Consider the following 26,083-nt stretch of genomic DNA (forward strand, 5'->3'; position numbering starts at 1 on the left):
CGGAACAGCTGGTGCTCTCATGCATGCTTCTGTGTTGCTTGCCTCGAAGCGAGTATAAAAGGCATTTATCCCTTCTGGTAGGCTCGCTTTACTGGGCAGCTTGCGGCTGGGTTTCCCTTTGTAGTCCATAATAATTTGCCCTGCCACATCCGATGAGCATCAGTTTAATCTTAGTCCTGTATTGACGCTTTGCCTGTTTGATGGTTCGTCTGAGGGCATAGAGGGGTTTCTTATAAGTGTCCGGATTAGTGTCCCGCTCCTTGAAAGCGGCAACTCTAGCTTTTAGCTCTGTGCTGATATTGCCTGTAATCCATGGCTTCTGGTTGGGATATGTACGTACAGTCAGTGTTATTGATGAAGCCGGTGACTGAGGTGGTGTACACCTCAATGCCATTGGATGAATCCCTGAACATATTCCAGTCTGTGCTAGTAAAACAGTCCCGTAGCATAGCCTCCGCGTCATCTGACCACTTCTGTATTGAGCGAGTCACTGGTACTTCCTGCTTTAGTTTTTGCTTGTAAGCTGGAATCTTTAGGATAGAGTTATGGTCAGATTTGCCAAATGGAGGGCGAGCTTTGTATGCGTCTCTGTGTGTGGAGTAAAGGTTGTCTAGAGTTATCCACTCACCGACTAATTCTCACAAGGCACCCTGACCTCTGCCCCCTGTGCCTCCATCTTTTCTTCAATCGAATAACGTGGATTTGGGCCTGGTCTCTGAGAAACTGTATATATTTTGCGTCGGGCTCAATAAAGAAAAAATCTTCATCCAGTTCGAGGTGAGTAATCGCTGTTCTGATGTCCAGAAAGCTCTTTTCTGTCATAAATTACAAACAACGCAACAACAACAAAAAACACGCAAAATAGCACAGTTGGTTAGGAGCCCATAAAACGGCAGCCATCGCCTCCATCATCATTATATATATGGCGGATTGGAAATGATGCAGACAATTACATTATAGAAGCCACAATCTATCTTCAATATTAAAGCTATGTTACCCCCCCAATATATATATATATTTTTTAATAAATAAAGAATTGTGTGTCATTGTGATCCGTGTGTGTGCGCGCACATCTTTTGAGAGATTTGTTGTACATGGCAGCTCAAGAAGTGAAAGGAATGAGTGTGGTCACTTGCACAGTGCCTTATAAAGCCATAGCCGTCTAATTATGAATCACAATCTATTACTCGTATTAGCTATGTAATGTGTAACAAATAGTTAAAAGAGATTAGCTATTACATTAAACATAGATTTAAAAAAAATGTATTAATGTTTTATTATTATTAACGTTTGCAACTGTACTGAGTGGCAAGAGTGCATATAGAACCACAATAACGACATTATAATGTGTATGCAGATCCTAGTGGAACAGAAATGAACTGAAGTTTGACACGTCAGCCGAAGCACTCTGACACATTTCGACGTTACACAAATTCACGTCCTCTCTCAGCAGAACAATCTGCCGATGTTAGCGGTTGAAGGCTAAATAGGTAGCTATTTCTGTTACCTTATTAAATGTAATTCATACATAGTACAAGGCAATGTTTGCTGTCTAATTAACTACAATCCAATTGCTTGAATGGTGATAGACAATCATTATTATATCTTGGTATGTGGCGTCGTATGTCACAATGTAACGTTATGATAGCCAGCTAACATGCTTATCTTGTCTCATTCATCATCATTTGAGCTCCAACTACCATTTTAACCAATATTTATTGAATTTACATTGCCTTTTTTGTTGGCCGATGTTTTGTGACTTCCTATCTTGTGACTTTGCTATTCCGATCCAGATGGTAACGTTACTGTTAGCTAACTAACACATTCATTTGTTTGCTTTACTCTCATGCCAGTGAGGCTTTATCGTGTATTCTAGCAATCCGAATAATCATCTGTTATGTTTATTAGATAAGATTTCCTTAGTTTAGTTTATTCTTTTTTTTGTCTATGTGTCATGGCACTGCGTTGTTTTGATTCCCACCCACGTCATGAGGTTTGCTGGTGTCTGCCTGGGCTGAGTCAAAGGGTAACTGGTTAACAGTACAGCTGAACATGCGTTGTCACGATGATTATTCAACATTTTATACGTTCTCTCTACCATTGGTCTGGATAAAGACTTCTAGCCAGCAACCTTGTTTATGCAGAAGCTGAGCTGTTTTGATGATAGGTTCCCTGTGGCTCAGTTGGTAGTGCATGGTGTTTGCAACGCCAGGGTTGTGGGTTCGATTCCCACGGGGGACCAGTACCAAAAAAAAAAAAATGCATGAAATGAAATGTATGTATTCACTACTGTAAGTCACTCTGGATAAGAGCGTCTGCTAAATGACTAAAATGTAAAATGTAATGATAGACACTAGCTGGTGTTGTTAGGACCTCAACCAGGACAAAAAGAGAACATCTCAGAAATGTGTCAACAATGAACATTCTTAAAGGACGGTCTTGCTGCCTAGAGTAACCCATCTGAAAACACAAATGTGTGAGGGGTAGAACACAGCAGATATTTTCCTACTAGACAATGACTAACACCTGCTTCCTTCCTCTCCAGGTTTCAGAGGGTACAGCTGGTTTGATGCCCGCAGAGCCACGATGGAGCTCTCTGACTCAGTCACACAGAGGAAGCCCGCTGTCCCCCAGGGGGACATGAGGGACAGGGTTCTCAACACTACGCCTGACATGGACATGGAGGTGGAGGTGGACCAAGTAAACGACGCGGAGGACAACGGACATCCCAGGGTGCAGCCTGGGATCAGAGGGGAGCTGGGGAACATATCTCTGCTGCTCTTCCTTTATGTCCTCCAGGGCATCCCTCTGGGCCTGGCCGGGAGCATCCCTCTCATCCTGCAGAGTAAGAACGTCAGCTACAAGGACCAGGCCTTCTTCAGCTTTGTCTTCTGGCCCTTCAGTCTCAAGCTGCTGTGGGCCCCTCTGGTGGACGCGCTCTACCTGACCCGGTTTGGACGCAGGTAAGACAATGATTTATACGACTGATATACACTTATAAGTCCCAGAGAGTCATCCTGTTCTTTGGACCAATTGATTGGTTGAAATGGTTAAACTTATTTTTCCATATATGTGTTTGAATACAATCAGCTACATATATATATATATATATATTTGCACTGAGCTTGTCTGATGTTTTAAGCACACTGTTTGATGAAGTAATTCAGATGAACAAATGACTAAAGAAAGAGCCTGATGGTCAGACTGTGTGACTGACGCACGTTGTGTCTCTCCTCCCTACTGCAGAGAAAAGGAACCACACCTCAGAAAGTGTTTATTGCGCTGTCCGTGCTACAACATCATTTCAACTGTTTAGTTTCTTACTTGTTTCTGACTGAAAAGTTCTGAAAAACATTCCCAATTCCCTCAACCCTCGCTCGCTTTACGTGAAACATGCATGGAAGCATCGCATGCGGGTGACCAATAGGACCTGACATCAATAAATTGGTTATAACAAACACAGTAACACATGTTCATAGCTTTCACCTGGTCAGTCTGTCATGGAAAGAGCAGGTGTTCTTAATGTTTTGTACGGTCAGTGTATGTTTTACTTGATGTATTGTATTACGTGTCTAAAATGGCTCATGATCTCCTCTCTCCCTCCCAGGAAGTCGTGGCTGGTGCCTACCCAGTACCTGCTGGGCCTCTTCATGCTGTACCTGTCGGTTACCGTGGATACGCTGCTGAAACGTGACGAGGGGCGGGGCCCTGACGTGGTGACCCTGACGGCGGTGTTCTTCATGCTGGCCTTTCTGGCAGCCACCCAGGTACACTCACTCACTCACTCACTCACTCACTCACTCACTCACTCACTCACTCACTCACCTCACTCACTCACTCACCTCACTCACTCACTCACTCACTCACTCACTCACTCACTCACTCACTCACTCACTCACTCACTCACCTCACTCACCTCACTCACCTCACTCACCTCACTCACTCACTCACTCACTCACTCACTCACTCACTCACTCACTCACTCACTCACTCACCACTCACTCACCCACCCACCCACCCACCCACCCACCCACTCACCTCACTCACTCACTCACTCACTCACTCACTCACTCACTCACTCACTCACTCACTCACTCACTCACTCACTCACTCACTCACTCACCTCACTCACTCACCTCACTCACCTCAACTCACTCACTCACTCACTCACTCACTCACTCAACTCACTCACTCACTCACTCACTCACTCAACTCACTCAACTCACTCACTCAACTCACTCACTCACTCACTCACTCACTCACTCACTCACTCACTCACTCACTCACTCACTCACTCACTCCCAAGTTATTGTGATACATGACTCTGTTATATTCCCATCCCTGATCCCAGGACATAGCAGTGGATGGCTGGGCTCTGACCATGCTGTCTAGGGAGAACGTGGGCTACGCCTCCACCTGTAACTCTGTGGGACAGACTGCTGGCTACTTCCTAGGCAACGTGCTCTTCCTGGCCCTGGAGTCAGCTGACTTCTGCAACAAATACCTGAGAGCAGAGCCTAAAGAGACTGGCATCGTTACACTGTCAGGTAGGTAGGGAAGGAGAGACTGGCATCGTTACACTGTCAGGTAGGTAGGGAAGGAGAGACTGGCATCGTTACACTGTCAGGTAGGTAGGGAAGGAGAGACTGGCATCGTTACACTGTCAGGTAGGGAGAGAGAGACTGGCATCGTTACACTGTCAGGTAGGTAGGGAAGGAGAGACTGGCATCGTTACACTGTCAGGGAGGGAGAGAGAGACTGGCATCGTTACACTGTCAGGGAGGGAGAGACTGGCATTGTTACACTGTCAGGGAGGGAGAGAGAGACTGGCATCGTTACACTGTCAGGGAGGGAGAGAGAGACTGGCATCGTTACACTGTCAGGGAGGGAGAGAGAGACTGGCATTGTTACACTGTCAGGGAGGGAGAGAGAGACTGGCATTGTTACACTGTCAGGGAGGGAGAGAGAGACTGGCATTGTTACACTGTCAGGGAGGGAGAGAGAGAGAGACTGGCATCGTTACACTGTCAGAGAGGGAGAGAGAGACTGGCATTGTTACACTGTCAGGGAGGGAGAGAGAGACTGGCATTGTTACACTGTCAGGGAGGGAGAGAGAGACTGGCATTGTTACACTGTCAGGGAGGGAGAGAGAGACTGGCATTGTTACACTGTCAGGGAGGGAGAGAGAGACTGGCATTGTTACACTGTCAGGGAGGGAGAGAGAGACTGGCATTGTTACACTGTCAGGGAGGGAGAGAGAGACTGGCATCGTTACACTGTCAGGGAGGGGAGAGAGAGACTGGCATTGTTACACTGTCAGGGAGGGAGAGAGAGACTGGCATTGTTACACTGTCAGGGAGGGAGAGAGAGACTGGCATTGATTGTTACACTGTCAGGGAGGGAGAGAGAGACTGGCATTGATTGTTACACTGTCAGGGAGGGAGAGAGAGAGAGACTGGCATTGATTGTTACACTGTCAGGGAGGGAGAGAGAGAGAGACTGGCATTGTTACACTGTCAGGGAGGGAGAGAGAGAGACTGGCATTGTTACACTGTCAGGGAGGGAGGGAGAGACTGGCATTGTTACACTGTCAGGGAGGGAGAGAGAGACTGGCATTGTTACACTGTCAGGGAGGGAGAGAGAGAGAGACTGGCATTGTTACACTGTCAGGGAGGGAGAGAGAGAGAGACTGGCATTGTTACACTGTCAGGGAGGGAGAGAGAGAGAGACTGGCATTGTTACACTGTCAGGGAGGGAGAGAGAGAGACTGGCATTGTTACACTGTCAGGGAGGGAGAGAGAGAGACTGGCATTGTTACACTGTCAGGGAGGGAGAGAGAGAGAGACTGGCATTGTTACACTGTCAGGGAGGGAGAGAGAGAGACTGGCATCGTTACACTGTCAGGGAGGGAGAGAGAGACTGGCATTGTTACACTGTCAGGGAGGGAGAGAGAGAGACTGGCATCGTTACACTGTCAGGGAGGGAGAGAGAGAGACTGGCATTGTTACACTGTCAGGGAGGGAGAGAGAGACTGGCATCGTTACACTGTCAGGGAGGGAGAGAGAGACTGGCATCGTTACACTGTCAGGGAGGGAGAGAGAGACTGGCATCGTTACACTGTCAGGGAGGGAGAGAGAGACTGGCATTGTTACACTGTCAGGGAGGGAGAGAGAGACTGGCATTGTTACACTGTCAGGGAGGGGAGAGAGAGACTGGCATCGTTACACTGTCAGGGAGGGAGAGAGAGAGACTGGCATTGTTACACTGTCAGGGAGGGAGAGAGAGACTGGCATTGTTACACTGTCAGGGAGGGAGAGAGAGAGACTGGCATTGTTACACTGTCAGGGAGGGAGAGAGAGACTGGCATTGTTACACTGTCAGGGAGGGAGAGAGAGAGACTGGCATTGTTACACTGTCAGGGAGGGAGAGAGAGAGACTGGCATTGTTACACTGTCAGGGAGGGAGAGAGAGAGAGACTGGCATTGTTACACTGTCAGGGAGGGAGAGAGAGAGACTGGCATTGTTACACTGTCAGGGAGGGAGAGAGAGACTGGCATTGTTACACTGTCAGGGAGGGAGAGAGAGACTGGCATTGTTACACTGTCAGGGAGGGAGAGAGAGAGACTGGCATTGTTACACTGTCAGGGAGGGAGAGAGAGAGACTGGCATTGTTACACTGTCAGGGAGGGAGAGAGAGACTGGCATTGTTACACTGTCAGGGGAGGGAGAGAGAGACTGGCATTGTTACACTGTCAGGGAGGGAGAGAGAGACTGGCATTGTTACACTGTCAGGGAGGGAGAGAGAGACTGGCATTGTTACACTGTCAGGGAGGGAGAGAGAGACTGGCATTGTTACACTGTCAGGGAGGGGAGAGAGAGACTGGCATTGTTACACTGTCAGGGAGGGAGAGAGAGACTGGCATTGTTACACTGTCAGGGAGGGGGAGAGAGAGACTGGCATTGTTACACTGTCAGGGAGGGAGAGAGAGAGAGACTGGCATTGTTACACTGTCAGGGAGGGAGAGAGAGACTGGCATTGTTACACTGTCAGGGAGGGAGAGAGAGAGACTGGCATTGTTACACTGTCAGGGGAGGGAGAGAGAGAGACTGGCATTGTTACACTGTCAGGGAGGGAGAGAGAGAGAGACTGGCATTGTTACACTGTCAGGGAGGGAGAGAGAGAGACTGGCATTGTTACACTGTCAGGGAGGGGAGAGAGAGAGACTGGCATTGTTACACTGTCAGGGAGGGAGAGAGAGAGACTGGCATTGTTACACTGTCAGGGAGGGAGAGAGAGAGAGACTGGCATTGTTACACTGTCAGGAGGGAGAGAGAGAGAGACTGGCATTGTTACACTGTCAGGGAGGGAGAGAGAGAGAGACTGGCATTGTTACACTGTCAGGGAGGGAGAGAGAGAGACTGGCATTGTTACACTGTCAGGGAGGGAGAGAGAGACTGGCATTGTTACACTGTCAGGGAGGGAGAGAGAGAGAGACTGGCATTGTTACACTGTCAGGGAGGGAGAGAGAGAGAGACTGGCATTGTTACACTGTCAGGGAGGGAGAGAGAGAGAGACTGGCATCGTTACACTGTCAGGGAGGGAGAGAGAGACTGGCATCGTTACACTGTCAGGGAGGGAGAGAGAGACTGGCATTGTTACACTGTCAGGGAGGGGAGAGAGAGAGACTGGCATTGTTACACTGTCAGGGAGGAGAGAGAGAGACTGGCATTGTTACACTGTCAGGGAGGGAGAGAGAGACTGGCATTGTTACACTGTCAGGGAGGGAGAGAGAGACTGGCATTGTTACACTGTCAGGGAGGGAGAGAGAGAGACTGGCATTGTTACACTGTCAGGGAGGGAGAGAGAGAGAGACTGGCATTGTTACACTGTCAGGGAGGGAGAGAGAGAGACTGGCATTGTTACACTGTCAGGGAGGGAGAGAGAGAGACTGGCATTGTTACACTGTCAGGGAGGGAGAGAGAGAGACTGGCATTGTTACACTGTCAGGGAGGGAGAGAGAGAGACTGGCATTGTTACACTGTCAGGGAGGGAGAGAGAGAGAGACTGGCATTGTTACACTGTCAGGGAGGGAGAGAGAGACTGGCATTGTTACACTGTCAGGGAGGGAGAGAGAGACTGGCATCGTTACACTGTCAGGGAGGGAGAGAGAGAGACTGGCATTGTTACACTGTCAGGGAGGGGAGAGAGAGACTGGCATTGTTACACTGTCAGGGAGGGAGAGAGAGACTGGCATTGTTACACTGTCAGGGAGGGAGAGAGAGAGACTGGCATCGTTACACTGTCAGGGAGGGAGAGAGAGAGACTGGCATTGTTACACTGTCAGGGAGGGAGGGAGAGAGAGACTGGCATTGTTACACTGTCAGGGAGGGAGGGAGAGACTGGCATCGTTACACTGTCAGGGAGGGAGGGAGAGACTGGCATTGTTACACTGTCAGGGAGGGAGAGAGAGACTGGCATTGTTACACTGTCAGGGAGGAGAGAGAGAGACTGGCATCGTTACACTGTCAGGGAGGGAGAGAGAGAGACTGGCATTGTTACACTGTCAGGGAGGGAGAGAGAGACTGGCATTGTTACACTGTCAGGGAGGGAGAGAGAGAGAGACTGGCATTGTTACACTGTCAGGGAGGGAGAGAGAGACTGGCATTGTTACACTGTCAGGGAGGGAGAGAGAGAGACTGGCATTGTTACACTGTCAGGGAGGGAGAGAGAGACTGGCATTGTTACACTGTCAGGGAGGGAGAGAGAGACTGGCATTGTTACACTGTCAGGGAGGGAGAGAGAGACTGGCATTGTTACACTGTCAGGGAGGGAGAGAGAGACTGGCATTGTTACACTGTCAGGGAGGGAGAGAGAGAGACTGGCATTGTTACACTGTCAGGGAGGGAGAGAGAGAGACTGGCATTGTTACACTGTCAGGGAGGAGAGAGAGAGACTGGCATTGTTACACTGTCAGGGAGGGAGAGAGAGAGACTGGCATTGTTACACTGTCAGGGAGGGAGAGAGAGACTGGCATTGTTACACTGTCAGGGAGGGAGAGAGAGACTGGCATTGTTACACTGTCAGGGAGGGAGAGAGAGAGAGACTGGCATTGTTACACTGTCAGGGAGGGAGAGAGAGAGAGACTGGCATTGTTACACTGTCAGGGAGGGAGAGAGAGAGAGACTGGCATTGTTACACTGTCAGGGAGGGAGAGAGAGAGACTGGCATTGTTACACTGTCAGGGAGGGAGAGAGAGAGACTGGCATTGTTACACTGTCAGGGGAGGAGAGAGAGAGACTGGCATTGTTACACTGTCAGGGAGGGAGAGAGAGAGACTGGCATTGTTACACTGTCAGGGAGGGAGAGAGAGAGAGACTGGCATTGTTACACTGTCAGGGAGGGAGAGAGAGAGAGACTGGCATTGTTACACTGTCAGGGAGGGAGAGAGAGAGAGACTGGCATTGTTACACTGTCAGGGAGGGGAGAGAGAGAGACTGGCATTGTTACACTGTCAGGGAGGGGAGAGAGAGAGACTGGCATTGTTACACTGTCAGGGAGGGAGAGAGAGAGACTGGCATTGTTACACTGTCAGGGAGGGAGAGAGAGAGAGACTGGCATTGTTACACTGTCAGGGAGGGAGAGAGAGAGACTGGCATTGTTACACTGTCAGGGAGGGAGAGAGAGAGACTGGCATTGTTACACTGTCAGGGAGGAGAGAGAGAGACTGGCATTGTTACACTGTCAGGGAGGGAGAGAGAGAGACTGGCATTGTTACACTGTCAGGGAGGGAGAGAGAGAGACTGGCATTGTTACACTGTCAGGGAGGGAGAGAGAGAGACTGGCATTGTTACACTGTCAGGGAGGGAGAGAGAGAGACTGGCATTGTTACACTGTCAGGGAGGGAGAGAGAGAGACTGGCATTGTTACACTGTCAGGGAGGGAGAGAGAGAGACTGGCATCGTTACACTGTCAGGGAGGGGAGAGAGAGAGACTGGCATTGTTACACTGTCAGGGAGGGAGAGAGAGACTGGCATCGTTACACTGTCAGGGAGGGAGAGAGAGAGACTGGCATCGTTACACTGTCAGGGAGGGAGAGAGAGAGAGACTGGCATTGTTACACTGTCATGGAGGGAGAGAGAGAGAGACTGGCATTGTTACACTGTCAGGGAGGGAGAGAGAGAGAGACTGGCATTGTTACACTGTCAGGGAGGAGAGAGAGAGACTGGCATTGTTACACTGTCAGGGAGGGAGAGAGAGACTGGCATTGTTACACTGTCAGGGAGGGAGAGAGAGAGACTGGCATTGTTACACTGTCAGGGAGGGAGAGAGAGAGACTGGCATTGTTACACTGTCAGGGAGGGGAGAGAGAGACTGGCATTGTTACACTGTCAGGGAGGGGAGAGAGAGACTGGCATTGTTACACTGTCAGGGAGGGAGAGAGAGAGACTGGCATTGTTACACTGTCAGGGAGGGAGAGAGAGAGACTGGCATTGTTACACTGTCAGGGAGGGAGAGAGAGAGACTGGCATTGTTACACTGTCAGGGAGGGAGAGAGAGACTGGCATTGTTACACTGTCAGGGAGGGAGAGAGAGAGACTGGCATTGTTACACTGTCAGGGAGGGAGAGAGAGAGACTGGCATTGTTACACTGTCAGGGAGGGAGAGAGAGAGAGACTGGCATTGTTACACTGTCAGGGAGGGAGAGAGAGAGACTGGCATTGTTACACTGTCAGGGAGGGAGAGAGAGAGACTGGCATTGTTACACTGTCAGGGAGGGAGAGAGAGAGAGACTGGCATTGTTACACTGTCAGGGAGGGAGAGAGAGAGACTGGCATTGTTACACTGTCAGGGAGGGAGAGAGAGAGACTGGCATTGTTACACTGTCAGGGAGGGAGAGAGAGAGACTGGCATTGTTACACTGTCAGGGAGGGAGAGAGAGAGAGACTGGCATTGTTACACTGTCAGGGAGGGAGAGAGAGAGAGACTGGCATTGTTACACTGTCAGGGAGGGAGAGAGAGAGAGACTGGCATTGTTACACTGTCAGGGAGGGAGAGAGAGACTGGCATTGTTACACTGTCAGGGAGGGAGAGAGAGACTGGCATTGTTACACTGTCAGGGAGGGAGAGAGAGACTGGCATTGTTACACTGTCAGGGAGGGAGAGAGAGACTGGCATTGTTACACTGTCAGGGAGGGAGAGAGAGACTGGCATCGTTACACTGTCAGGGAGGGAGAGAGAGACTGGCATTGTTACACTGTCAGGGAGGGAGAGAGAGACTGGCATTGTTACACTGTCAGGGAGGGAGAGAGAGACTGGCATTGTTACACTGTCAGGGAGGGGAGAGAGAGACTGGCATTGTTACACTGTCAGGGAGGGAGAGAGAGACTGGCATTGTTACACTGTCAGGGAGGGAGAGAGAGACTGGCATTGTTACACTGTCAGGGAGGGAGAGAGAGACTGGCATTGTTACACTGTCAGGGAGGGAGAGAGAGACTGGCATTGTTACACTGTCAGGGGAGGGAGAGAGAGACTGGCATTGTTACACTGTCAGGGAGGGAGAGAGAGAGACTGGCATTGTTACACTGTCAGGGAGGGAGAGAGAGAGACTGGCATCGTTACACTGTCAGGGAGGGAGAGAGAGACTGGCATTGTTACACTGTCAGGGAGGGAGAGAGAGACTGGCATCGTTACACTGTCAGGGAGGGAGAGAGAGACTGGCATTGTTACACTGTCAGGGAGGGAGAGAGAGACTGGCATTGTTACACTGTCAGGGAGGGAGAGAGAGACTGGCATTGTTACACTGTCAGGGAGGGGAGAGAGAGACTGGCATCGTTACACTGTCAGGGAGGGAGAGAGAGACTGGCATTGTTACACTGTCAGGGAGGGAGAGAGAGACTGGCATTGTTACACTGTCAGGGAGGGAGAGAGAGACTGGCATTGTTACACTGTCAGGGAGGGAGAGAGAGACTGGCATTGTTACACTGTCAGGGAGGGAGAGAGAGACTGGCATTGTTACACTGTCAGGGAGGGAGAGAGAGACTGGCATCGTTACACTGTCAGGGAGGGAGAGAGAGACTGGCATTGTTACACTGTCAGGGAGGGAGAGAGAGACTGGCATTGTTACACTGTCAGGGAGGGAGAGAGAGACTGGCATTGTTACACTGTCAGGGAGGGAGAGAGAGACTGGCATTGTTACACTGTCAGGGAGGGAGAGAGAGACTGGCATTGTTACACTGTCAGGGAGGGGAGAGAGAGAGACTGGCATTGTTACACTGTCAGGGAGGGAGAGAGAGACTGGCATTGTTACACTGTCAGGGAGGGAGAGAGAGACTGGCATTGTTACACTGTCAGGGAGGGGAGAGAGAGACTGGCATTGTTACACTGTCAGGGGAGGGGAGAGAGAGACTGGCATTGTTACACTGTCAGGGAGGGAGAGAGAGACTGGCATTGTTACACTGTCAGGGAGGGAGAGAGAGAGACTGGCATTGTTACACTGTCAGGGAGGGAGAGAGAGACTGGCATTGTTACACTGTCAGGGGAGGGAGAGAGAGACTGGCATTGTTACACTGTCAGGGAGGGAGAGAGAGAGACTGGCATTGTTACACTGTCAGGGAGGGAGAGAGAGACTGGCATTGTTACACTGTCAGGGAGGGGAGAGAGAGACTGGCATTGTTACACTGTCAGGGAGGGAGAGAGAGAGACTGGCATTGTTACACTGTCAGGGAGGGAGAGAGAGAGACTGGCATTGTTACACTGTCAGGGAGGGAGAGAGAGAGACTGGCATTGTTACACTGTCAGGGAGGGAGAGAGAGAGACTGGCATTGTTACACTGTCAGGGAGGGAGAGAGAGAGACTGGCATTGTTACACTGTCAGGGAGGGAGAGAGAGAGACTGGCATTGTTACACTGTCAGGGAGGGAGAGAGAGAGAGACTGGCATTGTTACACTGTCAGGGAGGGAGAGAGAGAGACTGGCATTGTTACACTGTCAGGGAGGGAGAGAGAGAGACTGGCATTGTTACACTGTCAGGGAGGGAGAGAGAGAGACTGGCATTGTTACACTGTCAGGGAGGGAGAGAGAGAGAGACTGGCATTGTTACACTGTCAGGGAGGGAGAGAGAGAGACTGGCATTGTTACACTGTCAGGGAGGGAGAGAGAGAGACTGGCATTGTTACACTGTCAGGGAGGGAGAGAGAGAGACTGGCATTGTTACACTGTCAGGGAGGGAGAGAGAGAGAGACTGGCATTGTTACACTGTCAGGGAGGGAGAGAGAGAGACTGGCATTGTTACACTGTCAGGGAGGGAGAGAGAGACTGGCATTGTTACACTGTCAGGGAGGGAGAGAGAGACTGGCATTGTTACACTGTCAGGGAGGGAGAGAGAGAGACTGGCATCGTTACACTGTCAGGGAGGGAGAGAGAGAGACTGGCATTGTTACACTGTCAGGGAGGGAGAGAGAGACTGGCATTGTTACACTGTCAGGGGAGGGAGAGAGAGACTGGCATTGTTACACTGTCAGGGAGGGGAGAGAGAGAGACTGGCATTGTTACACTGTCAGGGAGGGAGAGAGAGAGAGACTGGCATTGTTACACTGTCAGGGAGGGAGAGAGAGAGACTGGCATTGTTACACTGTCAGGGAGGGAGAGAGAGAGAGACTGGCATTGTTACACTGTCAGGGAGGGAGAGAGAGACTGGCATTGTTACACTGTCAGGGAGGGAGAGAGAGAGAGACTGGCATTGTTACACTGTCAGGGAGGGAGAGAGAGAGACTGGCATTGTTACACTGTCAGGGAGGGAGAGAGAGAGACTGGCATTGTTACACTGTCAGGGAGGGAGAGAGAGAGACTGGCATTGTTACACTGTCAGGGAGGGAGAGAGAGAGACTGGCATTGTTACACTGTCAGGGAGGGAGAGAGAGAGACTGGCATCGTTACACTGTCAGGGAGGGAGAGAGAGAGAGACTGGCATTGTTACACTGTCAGGGAGGGAGAGAGAGACTGGCATTGTTACACTGTCAGGGAGGGAGAGAGAGAGAGACTGGCATTGTTACACTGTCTGGGAGGGAGGGAGAGACTGGCATCGTTACACTGTCAGGGAGGGAGGGAGAGAGAGACTGGCATTGTTACACTGTCAGGGAGGGAGGGAGAGACTGGCAATTGTTACACTGTCAGGGAGGGGAGAGAGAGAGACTGGCAATTGTTACACTGTCAGGGAGGGAGAGAGAGAGAGACTGGCATTGTTACACTGTCAGGGAGGGAGAGAGAGAGAGACTGGCATTGTTACACTGTCAGGGAGGGGAGAGAGAGAGACTGGCTATTGTTACACTGTCAGGGAGGGAGGGAGAGAGAGACTGGCATTGTTACACTGTCAGGGAGGGAGAGAGAGAGAGACTGGCATTGTTACACTGTCAGGGAGGGAGAGAGAGACTGGCATTGTTACACTGTCAGGGAGGGAGAGAGAGACTGGCATTGTTACACTGTCAGGGAGGGAGAGAGAGACTGGCATTGTTACACTGTCAGGGAGGGAGAGAGAGACTGGCATTGATTGTTACACTGTCAGGGAGGGAGAGAGAGAGACTGGCATTGTTACACTGTCAGGGAGGGAGAGAGAGACTGGCATTGATTGTTACACTGTCAGGGAGGGAGAGAGAGAGAGACTGGCATTGATTGTTACACTGTCAGGGAGGGAGGGAGAGAGAGACTGGCATTGTTACACTGTCAGGGAGGGAGGGAGAGAGAGACTGGCATTGATTGTTACACTGTCAGGGAGGGAGAGAGAGTGAGACTGGCATTGATTGTTACACTGTCAGGGAGGGAGGGAGAGAGAGACTGGCATTGTTACACTGTCAGGGAGGGAGAGAGAGAGAGACTGGCATTGATTGTTACACTGTCAGGGAGATGTTTTTATTTATTTGTAATTACAACAATATTGTATGAACACTTTCAGTTTAACTTAATATAATACATCAATAAAATCAATTTAGCCTCAAATAAATAATCAAACATGTTCAATGTGGTTTAAATAATGCAAAAACAAAGTGTTTTAGAAGAAAGTAAAAGTGCAATATGTGCCATGTAAAAAAGCTCATGTTTTAGTTCCTTGCTCAGAACATGAGAACATATGAAAGCTGGTGGTTCCTTTTAACACGAGTCTTCAATATTCCCAGGTAAGAAGTTTTAGGTTGTAGTTATAATAGGAATTATAGGAATTTTTCCCTCTATACCATTTTGTATTTCATATACCTTTGACTATTGGATGTTCTTATAGGCACTTTAGCATTGCCAGTGTAACAGTATAGCTTCCGTCCCTCTCCTCGCCCCTACCTGGGCTCGAACCAGGAAATCATCGACAACAGCTACCCTCGAAGCATCGTTACCCATCGTTCCACAAATGCCGCGGCGCTTGCAGAGCAAGGGGAACAACTACTTCAAGGTCTCAGAGCGAGTGCCGTCACCGATTGAAACGCTATTAGCGCTATTAGTCTATGAAGCAGGAAGAAGGTAGTCTATGACCGCAGGAAGAAGGTAGTCTATGACCGCAGGAAGAAGGTAGTCTGACGCAGGAAGAAGGTAGTCTATGAACGCAGGAAGAAGGTAGTCTATGAACGCAGGAAGAAGGTAGTCTATGAACGCAGGAAGAAGGTAGTCTGACGCAGGAAGAAGTTAGTCTATGAACGCAGGAAGAAGGTAGTCTGACGCAGGAAGAAGGTAGTCTGAACGCAGGAAGAAGGTAGTCTATGAACGCAGGAAGAAGGTAGTCTATGAAGCAGGAAGAAGGTAGTCTATGAAGCAGGAAGAAGGTAGTCTATGAAGCAGGAAGAAGGTAGTCTATGAAGCAGGAAGAAGGTAGTCTATGAACGCAGGAAGAAGGTAGTCTGACGCAGGAAGAAGGTAGTCTGAACGCAGGAAGAAGGTAGTCTATGAAGCAGGAAGAAGGTAGTCTATGAAGCAGGAAGAAGGTAGTCTATGAAGCAGGAAGAAGGTAGTCTATGAAGCAGGAAGAAGGTAGTCTATGAAGCAGGAAGAAGGTAGTCTATGAACGCAGGAAGAAGGTAGTCTATGAACGCAGGAAGAAGGTAGTCTATGAACGCAGGAAGAAGGTAGTCTATGAACGCAGGAAGAAGGTAGTCTATGAACGCAGGAAGAAGGTAGTCTGACGCAGGAAGAAGGTAGTCTATGAACGCAGGAAGAAGGTAGTCTGACGCAGGAAGAAGGTAGTCTATGAAGCAGGAAGAAGGTAGTCTATGAAGCAGGAAGAAGGTAGTCTATGAAGCAGGAAGAAGGTAGTCTATGAAGCAGGAAGAAGGTAGTCTATGAACGCAGGAAGAAGGTAGTCTATGAATGCAGGAAGAAGGTAGTCTATGAACGCAGGAAGAAGGTAGTCTATGAACGCAGGAAGAAGGTAGTCTGTGAAGCAGGAAGAAGGTAGTCTGTGAAGCAGGAAGAAGGTAGTCTGTGAAGCAGGAAGACGGTAGTCTGTGAAGCAGAAAGAAAATAGTCTGTGAAGCAGGAAGAAGGTTGTCTGTGAAGCAGGAAGAAGGTTGTCTGTGAAGCAGGAAGAAGGTTGTCTGTGAAGCAGGAAGAAGGTAGTCTGTGAAGCAGGAAGACGGTAGTCTGTGAAGCAGGAAGACGGTAGTCTGTGAAGCAGAAAGAAAATAATCTGTGAAGCAGGAAGAAGGTTGTCTGTGAAGCAGGAAGAAGGTTGTCTGTGAAGCAGGAAGAAGGTAGTCTGTGAAGCAGGAAGACGGTAGTCTGTGAAGCAGGAAGAAGAGTGGTAATCCAGATGTCTAGTTGAACATTGCTATGGTCAGCTGGTATTAAGCACAATTACAGACATGCAAAGCTCGATGAACAATTCCCTGCTGAAGAGGCAAAGTCCGTTGGCCAGGTTTTGCATTCCTTCATCTTGCCCTGAATAACAATGTGTACTAAAGACGATGGTATCAGAATTGTAGGAAAATGAGTGATTTGTGTTCCCTTGATTACCATATTTACATATAATTCTATAGTGAAAGTTGGCTTTGTCCTGTCAGTCTGAAGCGCGCTAGGGCGTACCAGGTGTGCATTTCCTTCTTTTTTCAGGCCAAACAACTTCTTATTATCTGGAAAAACCTGAGGGGCAGTGCCATCTGGTGGGCAACTTTGGGGGAATCCTCCAATCAGAGTGCAGATATTGGTTATGTGATTAACTTAGTGGTTTTTGAGCTGAAGTGAGAGAAAATAAACTGTTATTTTTGGAGTGAACATTTGTCTGATGATTTTCAGTACAGCTGTGAAGATGGGGGAATAAACCATGATAATCATTGCACTGTTTCATATCCCATTGCTTTGCTGTCATAATCTCTCTGTAACATTGTCGTTGTCTGTGATTGGCTCCCGTGGCACAGAATTCCTGTTTTTCTGGGGCGTGGTGTTCCTGGTGTCGACCACGCTGGTGGCCGTTATGAAGAAGGAGAACGCCAGGGGACAGCACGGGAAGAGGAAGGTCCGGGAGGAGACGCAGAGCGTCGTGGAAACATATAAACTGCTGGTCTCCATCATCAAGATGCCTGCCGTGTTCACCTTCTGTAGCCTGCTGCTCACTGCTAAGGTACCTACAGCTTACTGCACCTGACTTATCTTTACATGATGCCTGCCGTGTTCACCTTCTGTAGCCTGCTGCTCACTGCTAAGGTACCTACGATACAGCTGCAACTGTAACTTACCTGACATATCTATACATATCACCCAGTACAGATTACTGCACCTGTAATTTACCTGACATATCTATACATATCACCCAGTACAGATTACTACACCTGTAACTTACCTGACATATCTATACATGTCACCCAGTACAGATTACTGCACCTGTAACTTACCTGACATATCTATACATGTCACCCAGTACAGATTACTGCACCTGTAATTTACCTGACATATCTATACATGTCACCCAGTACAGATTACTGCACCTGTAACTTACCTGACATATCTATACATGTCACCCAGTACAGATTACTGCACCTGTAACTTACCTGACATATCTATACATGTCACCCAGTACAGATTACTGCACCTGTAACTTACCTGACATATCTATACATGTCACCCAGTACAGATTACTGCACCTGTAACTTACCTGACATATCTGTACATGTCACCCAGTACAGATTACTGCACCTGTAACTTACCTGACATATCTGTACATGTCACCCAGTCAGGTTAAAAGGATACTTCAGGATTTTGCCAATGAAGCCGTTTATCTAGTTCCCCATAGTCTGATGAACTCCTGGATAACATTTGTATGTAGCATGCTAGCAGATACCATAGACTTCCAGTCATTGCACTAACGATAGTTAGCATTGGCTTGTGAAACTACCTCCTAACTTCCTTCATACGGGACACAGAGACGTAAAAATGGCATCCAGTCGTTCGTCAGACTCTGGGGAAGTAGATAAAGGGCTTCATTGCCAAAATCCCGAAGTATCCCTTTAAGCAAGCCAGACTGTCCCACCCTGTTCACCCTCTGCTGATCACTGCTGAGGTATATCTACAACTTCCCTGCATGCTAGTGCTGTATGTAACCCAGTCAGGTTAAACAGGTCCACCGACTGGTCACCCTGTGTAGCCTGTCACTAACCTCGAAGGTGCCTGCATCTTAACCAACCTGCCTGGACAACTAGCTTAGCTCTCCTACTGTGTCTAACCCACTCGCTGTAAAGGTACATGTACCTGACTTAGCTCTCTGTCTGTCTGTCTGTCTGTCTGTCTGTCTGTCTGTCTGTCTGTCTGTCTGTCTGTCTGTCTGTCTGTCTGTCTGTCTGTCTGTCTGTCTGTCTGTCTGTCTGTCTCTCTCTCTCTCTCTCTCTCTCTCTCTCTCTGTCTGTTCTGTCTGTCTGTCTGTCTGTCTGTCTGTCTGTCTGTCTGTCTCTCTCTCTCTCTCTCTCTCTGTGTCTGTCTCTCTCATTCTGTCTGTGTCTGTCTCTGGCTCTCTGTCTGTGTCTGTCTGTCTGTGTCTGTCTGTCTCTCTCTCTCTCTCTGTCTCTCTCTCTCTCTCTCTCTCTCTCTCTGTGTCTGTCTCTCTCATTCTGTCTGTCTGTGTCTGTCTGTCTCTGTCTCTCTCTCTCTCTCTCTGCTCTCTCTCTCTCTCTCTCTCTCTCTCTCTCTCTGTCTGTCTCTGTCTGTCTGTCTCTGTCTGTCTGTCTGTGTCTGTCTGTGTCTGTCTGTGTCTGTCTGTGTCTGTCTGTGTCTGTCTGTGTCTGTCTGTCTGTGTCTGTCTGTGTCTGTCTGTGTCTGTCTGTCTGTCTGTCTGTCTGTGTCTGTCTGTGTCTGTCTCCAGATAGGTTTCTCTGCAGCAGACACAGTGACCGGTCTGAAGCTGGTAGAGGCAGGTGTTCCTAAAGAGCAGCTGGCGTTACTGGCTGTCCCCATGGTCCCACTGCAGATACTACTACCACTCATCATCAGTAAATACACTGCAGGACCACGACCACTAGACGTCTTCTACAGGGCCTTTCCCTTCAGGTATATATATATATATACACACACACACACACACACACACACACACACACACACACACACACACACACACACACACACACACATCAGTAAATACACTGCAGGACCACGACCAGTAGACGTCTTCAGGTATATACACTGCTCAAAAAAATAAAGGGAACACTAAAATAACACATCCTAGATCTGAATGAAAGAAATAATCTTATTAAATACTTTTTTCTTTACATAGTTGAATGTGCTAACAACAAAATCACACAAAAATAATCAATGGAAATCCAATTTATCAACCCATGGAGGTCTGGATTTGGAGTCACACTCAAAATTAAAGTGGAAAACCACACTACAGGCTGATCCAACTTTGATGTAATGTCCTTAAAACAAGTCAAAATGAGGCTCAGTGGTGTGTGTGGCCTCCACGTGCCTGTATGACCTCCCTACAACACCTGGGCATGCTCCTGATGAGGTGGCGGATGGTCTCCTGAGGGATCTCCTCCCAGACCTGGACTAAAGCATCCGCCAACTCCTGGACAGTCTGTGGTGCAACGTGGCGTTGGTGGATGGAGCGAGACATGATGTCCCAGATGTGCTCAATTGGATTCAGGTCTGGGGAACGGGCGGGCCAGTCCATAGCATCAATGCCTTCCTCTTGCAGGAACTGCTGACACACTCCAGCCACATGAGGTCTAGCATGGTCTTGCATTAGGAGGAACCCAGGGCCAACCGCACCAGCATATGGTCTCACAAGGGGTCTGAGGATCTCATCTCGGTACCTAATGGCAGTCATGCTACCTCTGGCGAGCACATGGAGGGCTGTGCGGCCCCCCAAAGAAATGCCACCCCACACCATGACTGACCCACCGCCAAACCGGTCATGCTGGAGGATGTTGCAGGCAGCAGAACGTTCTCCACGGCATCTCCATTCTGTCACGTCTGTCACATGTGCTCAGTGTGAACCTGCTTTCATCTGTGAAGAGCACAGGGCGCCAGTGGCGAATTTGCCAATCTTGGTGTTCTCTGGCAAATGCCAAACGTCCTGCACGGTGTTGGGCTGTAAGCACAACCCCCACCTGTGGACGTCGGGCCCTCATACCACCCTCATGGAGTCTGTTTCTGACCGTCTGAGCAGACACATGCACATTTGTGGCCTGCTGGAGGTCATTTTGCAGGGCTCTGGCAGTGCTCCTCCTGCTCCTCCTTGCACAAAGGCGGAGGTAGCGGTCCTGCTGCTGGGTTGTTGCCCTCCTACGGCCTCCTCCACGTCTCCTGATATACTGGCCTGTCTCCTGGTAGCGCCTCCATGCTCTGGACACTACGCTGACAGACACAGCAAACCTTCTTGCCACAGCTCGCATTGATGTGCCATCCTGGATGATCTGCATTACCTGAGCCACTTGTGAGGGTTGTAGTCTCCGTCTCATGCTACCACTAGAGTGAAAGCACCGCCAGCATTCAAAAGTGACCAAAACATCAGCCAGGAAGCATAGGAACTGAGAAGTGGTCTGTGGTCCCCACCTGCAGAACCACTCCTTTATTGGGGGTGTCTTGCTAATTGCCTATAATTTCCACCTGTTGTCTAATCCATTTGCACAACAGCATGTGAAATTTATTGTCAATCAGTGTTGCTTCCTAAGTGGACAGTTTGATTTCACAGAAGTGTGATTGACTTGGAGTTACATTGTTTTGTTTAAGTGTTCCCTATATTTTTTTGAGCAGTATATATATATATACACTCACACACTTTTGTCATACATTTGTGTTTTCCTGTGCAGGTTGTTGATAGGTCTGGAGTATGCCCTGTTGGTGTGGTGGACTCCCAGTTTAAAGCAGGATGGGGAATTCCCCCTCTACTACTACGCTATAGTACTGTTCAGCTACGCACTGCACCAGGTAATACTACTACACTATAGTACTGCACCAGGTAATACTGTTCACTGTCTATCCCATCTCTGTTGTCTCTACTACACTATAGTACTGCACTAGGTAATACTGTTCACTGTCTATCCCATCTCTGTTGTCTCTACTACACTATAGTACTGCACCAGGTAATACTGTTCACTATCTATCCCATCTCTGTTGTCTCTCTACTACTACACTATAGTACTGCATCAGGTAACACTGTTCACACTGTCTATCCCATCTCTGTTGTCTCTAATACTACACTATAGTACTGCATCAGGTAATACTGTTCACTATCTATCCCATCTCTGTTGTCTCTCTACTACTACACTATAGTACTGCATCAGGTAACACTGTTCACACTATCTATCCCATCTCTGTTGTCTCTCTACTACTACACTATAGTACTGCATCAGGTAACACTGTTCACACTGTCTATCCCATCTCTGTTGTCTCTAATACTACACTATAGTACTGCATCAGGTAATACTGTTCACTATCTATCCCATCTCTGTTGTCTCTCTACTACTACACTATAGTACTGCACCAGGTAATACTGTTCACTATCTATCCCATCTCTGTTGTCTCTCTACTACTACACTATAGTACTGCATCAGGTAATACTGTTCACTATCTATCCCATCTCTGTTGTCTCTACTACACTATAGTACTGCATCAGGTAATACTGTTCACACTATCTATCCCATCTCTGTTGTCTCTACTACACTATAGTACTGCATCAGGTAATACTGTTCACACTATCTATCCCATATCTGTTGTCTCTACTACTACACTATAGTACTGCATCAGGTAATACTGTTCACTATCTATCCCATCTCTGTTGTCTCTACTACTACTACACTATAGTACTGCACCAGGTAATACTGTTCACTATCTATCCCATCTCTGTTGTCTCTCTACTACTACACTATAGTACTGCACCAGGTAATACTGTTCACTATCTATCCCATCTCTGTTGTCTCTCTACTACTACACTATAGTACTGCATCAGGTAATACTGTTCACACTATCTATCCCATCTCTGTTGTCTCTCTCCCCCTCCCTTTCTCTGCTCTCTCTCTCCCTCCCCCTCCCTTTCTCTGCTCTCTCTCTCTCCTTTTCTCTGCTCTCCCTCCCTCCCTACCCCTCCCTACCCCTCCCTTTCTCTGCTCTCTCTCTCCCTCCCTCCCTTTCTCTGCTCTCTCTCCCCCTTTCTCTGCTCTCTCTCTCCCTCCCCCTCCCCCTCCCTTTCTCTGCTCTCTCTCTCTCCTTTTCTCTGCTCTCCCTCCCTCCCTGCCCCTCCTTTTCTCTGCTCTCTCTCTCCTTTTCTCTGCTCTCTCTCCCTCCTTTTCTCTGCTCTCCCTCCCTCCTCCTTTTCTCTGCTCTCCCTCCCTCCCTGCCCCTCCTTTTCTCTGCTCTCTCTCTCCTTTTCTCTGCTCTCTCTCCCTCCTTTTCTCTGCTCTCCCTCCCTCCCTACCCCTCCTTTTCTCTGCTCTCCCTCCCTCCCTACCCCTCTATTTCTCTGCTCTCTCTAGCCCTCCTTTTCTCTCCTGCTCTTCGATGTGAAATAAGGCCACTATATAAGCGCTTGATGCAGCTTGGGACACCACCCACTCCTGCCTTTCTCCTCCTTACTCACAGGTGGCTCTGTACAGCATGTATGTGGCCTGTATGGCTTTCCATGCTAAAGTGAGTGACCCAGTGATCGGTGGGACCTACATGACCCTGCTGAACACGGTCACCAACCTGGGGGGAAACTGGCCCTCCACCCTGGCACTGTGGATGGTCGACCCACTCACCTCGAAGGAGTGCCAGGGAGCCGCCGGACAGAGCTGTGGCTCTTCAGAGGAGGCGGGGGTAAGTGGGAGAGAGAATTACCTGACAATTATCTCATTATAATGTCGTAGTTCATTGAATAGCTAAGATGTGAATTTTTAAACACTTGTGTTAAACGTGTCTCTTTCTGTCTCCCTCTCCGCTACAGCTGTGTGTAAAGGAGGGCGGTGTGTGTGTGACGTCGTTGGATGGTTACTATGTGGAGTCGGTGGTGTGTGTGTTGATAGGTCTAACGTGGTGGGTGTGGCTAGGGAAGAGGATGAGAAGGCTACAGGACCAGAGCCCTGCAGCGTGGAGGTGCAGGATCGGCCAATGACAGCATTCACCCAGCTCCTGACCTGCACAACCCCTTTCCTGACCCCAGCAAGGCCAATCGCCAGATAGCTACAGTCTGATATAAAAGCTTGCTCTCTTATCTTTTCTTCTCGCTCACTTTCAGTTGGTCTATTTTGGTATTTCTCTGTCCCTCCAGTTGTCCCTCACTGTCCCTCACTGTCCCTCTCTCAACCTTCTCTGAGTCTCTGTTCTTCCCAGCCTTCTCTTTCTCTGCTCGGTGTGTGTAAATTGTCCTTCAGCATAATAACTGTAGCTGTGGTCTGGCTACCACGTGACTATGGACCATAACAGTCAATAACAACAGTCAATTCCTCCTTGCAACATCACATCTTCACCAGGACTTCTGTCGCTTCAACTACTTTATGTCCCATTGGAAACAAAAAAAGAAGGAACTGTTCTTCTTGCTACGGAACATTTATAGTAGACATTTACATTTACTACTGATCCTTCTTCTCGTTCCACATACTCGGTATCTTCAACTATTTCATTGGACTTGTCACTTGTATTATTTGTGCCTTTGCTCGGTTCTTCAGACTGTCGTCATAAAGTTGGCTGATATTTGAAAAGACTTTCATCAATGGTCATAAAAAAGCAAACCACATGAAATGTTGAGATGTAGGCCAAGGCCTGCTTGATAAACAGGTCAAATGTGTCTGTAACATGGAGTCAGAAATCCCATCTGTATTGTTGATGGTAATCCATAGCCCCTTTGACAGAAATGCCTAAACTATAACAGTACTGTTTTAATATATGTCTGTAATTTTTGGAATTACAACAGTATTTTCTCTAAACCAGCACTGAGAGGTCAGAGGTTGTGTGAAAGGGAGAAGGCAGTAAACAGTCAGGTCTGGGATCATTTATAATGGTTCTGTTTGGATTGTGTGATACAAATGATATTTTTTTCTGTGTATTTGTTGAAATGATCAAGAGTTTTTTTAAAAATTTGTTTTGGGTCTCTGCTGTATTCCACATCAGGCTACACAAAAAAAAACATTTACATTGATCCCATGTGTGGAAACCTGATCATTCAGATTCTCTGTTTCTCCCTTCATTTCTGTCCCAACCACAGGTCCAAATTCAGATGCGGCTCAGTTTCTAAATGTGAAAGTCAGGGTTGGGGTATAATGAGATGATCCTAAATCAGGTGTTTCTCCTTTGTGGGGGACAAAAAAAAGGTGCACACTGAGTTTCCTCACCGATGTAAAGCCTTCATACTGTGAGTTTCCTCACCGATGTAAAGCCTTCATACTGTGAGTTTCCTCACCGATGCAAAGCCTTCATACTGTGAGTTTCCTCACCGATGTAAAGCCTTCATACTGTGAGTTTCCTCACCGATGTAAAGCCTTCATACTGTGAGTTTCCTCACCGATGTAAAGCCTTCATACTGTGAGTTTCCTCACCGATGTAAAGCCTTCATACTGTGAGTTTCCTCACCGATGTAAAGCCTTCATACTGTGAGTTTCCTCACCGATGCAAAGCCTTCATACTGTAAGTGAGTTTCCACACCGATGCAAAGCCTTCATACTGTGAGACTTTTGTTATCCTTGAACATATCGTTTTTTAACTTTCTGTTTATTTTACAACAGTACTTTTACAGTTATTTTAATATGACCTATACAACTCTACCAGCATTCACTTACATAGAGATATGTATGTATACAGTCAGGTCCATAAATATAAAAAGTGCTGTAATTCCTACACTGTTCACCTGATTTGGATGTAAATACCCAGAAATTACAGCTGAAAGTCTGCATTTTTAGCTCATAGTCATTATTTAATTTAATCCCCAATATGCTGTGGTAGACAGCTAAAATAATAATAACTTGGTTAATGTTCAAATATTTATGGACTTTGACTGCAGCTATGATTTGTTTCATTTACCAAATAATTAAATTAAATGAATGTTAATTTTGTGGTTATTTTTTATGACTTTTTTTTATGTCTGTTTGGCTTAATTTCAGTTTGTACATTATTTTCCAAGATTACTGCAGGAGAGGGTTTTTAAAGATTGTTCAGCTACTGACTTTCCCATGGAATGCAAATCATTTGTGATAGGCTGCTGCAAAGAAATATTTGATACCCAACACAGAAGAAAAGCTGGTTTTAAAGAACCTGCTTTGGTGTTGGAGTTGTCCTTTACCCTCTCTGAGGCCAGTGTTCACGTGGCTCCTTTTAAGTTGAAAAGCTCAGACATTACTGAGTGACTGTACCAGAGTTTGGGGTCAATTCCATTGAATTCCCAGTCAGTTTGGGAAGTACACTAAAATTCCAATCCATTCTCTTCAATAGGTCAATGAGGAACATTTGGAATTGAAATTTGCTTTACTTTCTAAATCGGCAGAATTTTCTACGGAATGGACCCCAACTCTGGACTGTACCCTATGGGACTTGTACATATGCTGTAAAATGTTCTGAGGAACTTTTGTACCAACATTCCCAAGATATATAATATGGGAAATATTTAATACATGTCTTATATATGCACACAGTGGTTTCAAATGGTTTTGTGTCG

General features: G+C 48.0%; 1 protein-coding gene across 3 annotated transcripts; it reads left to right on the plus strand.

Moving 5' to 3' along the window:
• The first annotated feature begins 491 nt into the window (after window positions 1–491).
• Window positions 492–25,486, plus strand: LOC106613271 (acetyl-coenzyme A transporter 1). Of its 3 annotated transcripts, none has more exons than XM_045724830.1 (9): window positions 492–777; window positions 2,546–2,963; window positions 3,608–3,767; window positions 4,352–4,547; window positions 17,388–17,590; window positions 19,322–19,506; window positions 21,273–21,390; window positions 23,041–23,256; window positions 23,384–25,486. In XM_045724830.1, the coding sequence occupies exons 2-9, from the start codon at window positions 2,587–2,589 to the stop codon at window positions 23,549–23,551; spliced, it is 1,623 nt and encodes a 540-aa protein (XP_045580786.1). In that variant the 5' UTR covers window positions 492–777; window positions 2,546–2,586; the 3' UTR covers window positions 23,552–25,486. The 3 variants fall into 3 exon arrangements, with proteins under 3 accessions (XP_045580786.1, XP_045580785.1, XP_045580787.1); XM_045724829.1 differs by lacking the exon at window positions 492–777 and adding an exon at window positions 1,381–1,490; XM_045724831.1 differs by lacking the exons at window positions 492–777; window positions 23,384–25,486 and having other exon boundaries at window positions 22,935–23,168.
• The last annotated feature ends 597 nt before the right edge of the window (window positions 25,487–26,083 follow it).

The sequence above is a fragment of the Salmo salar genome, chromosome ssa09 (genome assembly GCF_905237065.1).
Source record: "Salmo salar chromosome ssa09, Ssal_v3.1, whole genome shotgun sequence".
NCBI lineage: Eukaryota > Metazoa > Chordata > Actinopteri > Salmoniformes > Salmonidae > Salmo > Salmo salar.

Excerpts from the sequence above, each read along its gene's own strand:
- LOC106613271 (XM_045724830.1), top strand. The coding sequence starts at position 2,587 with ATGGAGCTCTCTGACTCAGTCACACAGAGGAAGCCCGCTGTCCCCCAG. Across the intron at positions 3,768-4,351 it reads CCTTTCTGGCAGCCACCCAG|GACATAGCAGTGGATGGCTG; the intron begins GTACACTCACTC and ends CCCTGATCCCAG. Across the intron at positions 17,591-19,321 it reads GCCTGCTGCTCACTGCTAAG|ATAGGTTTCTCTGCAGCAGA; the intron begins GTACCTACAGCT and ends GTCTGTCTCCAG.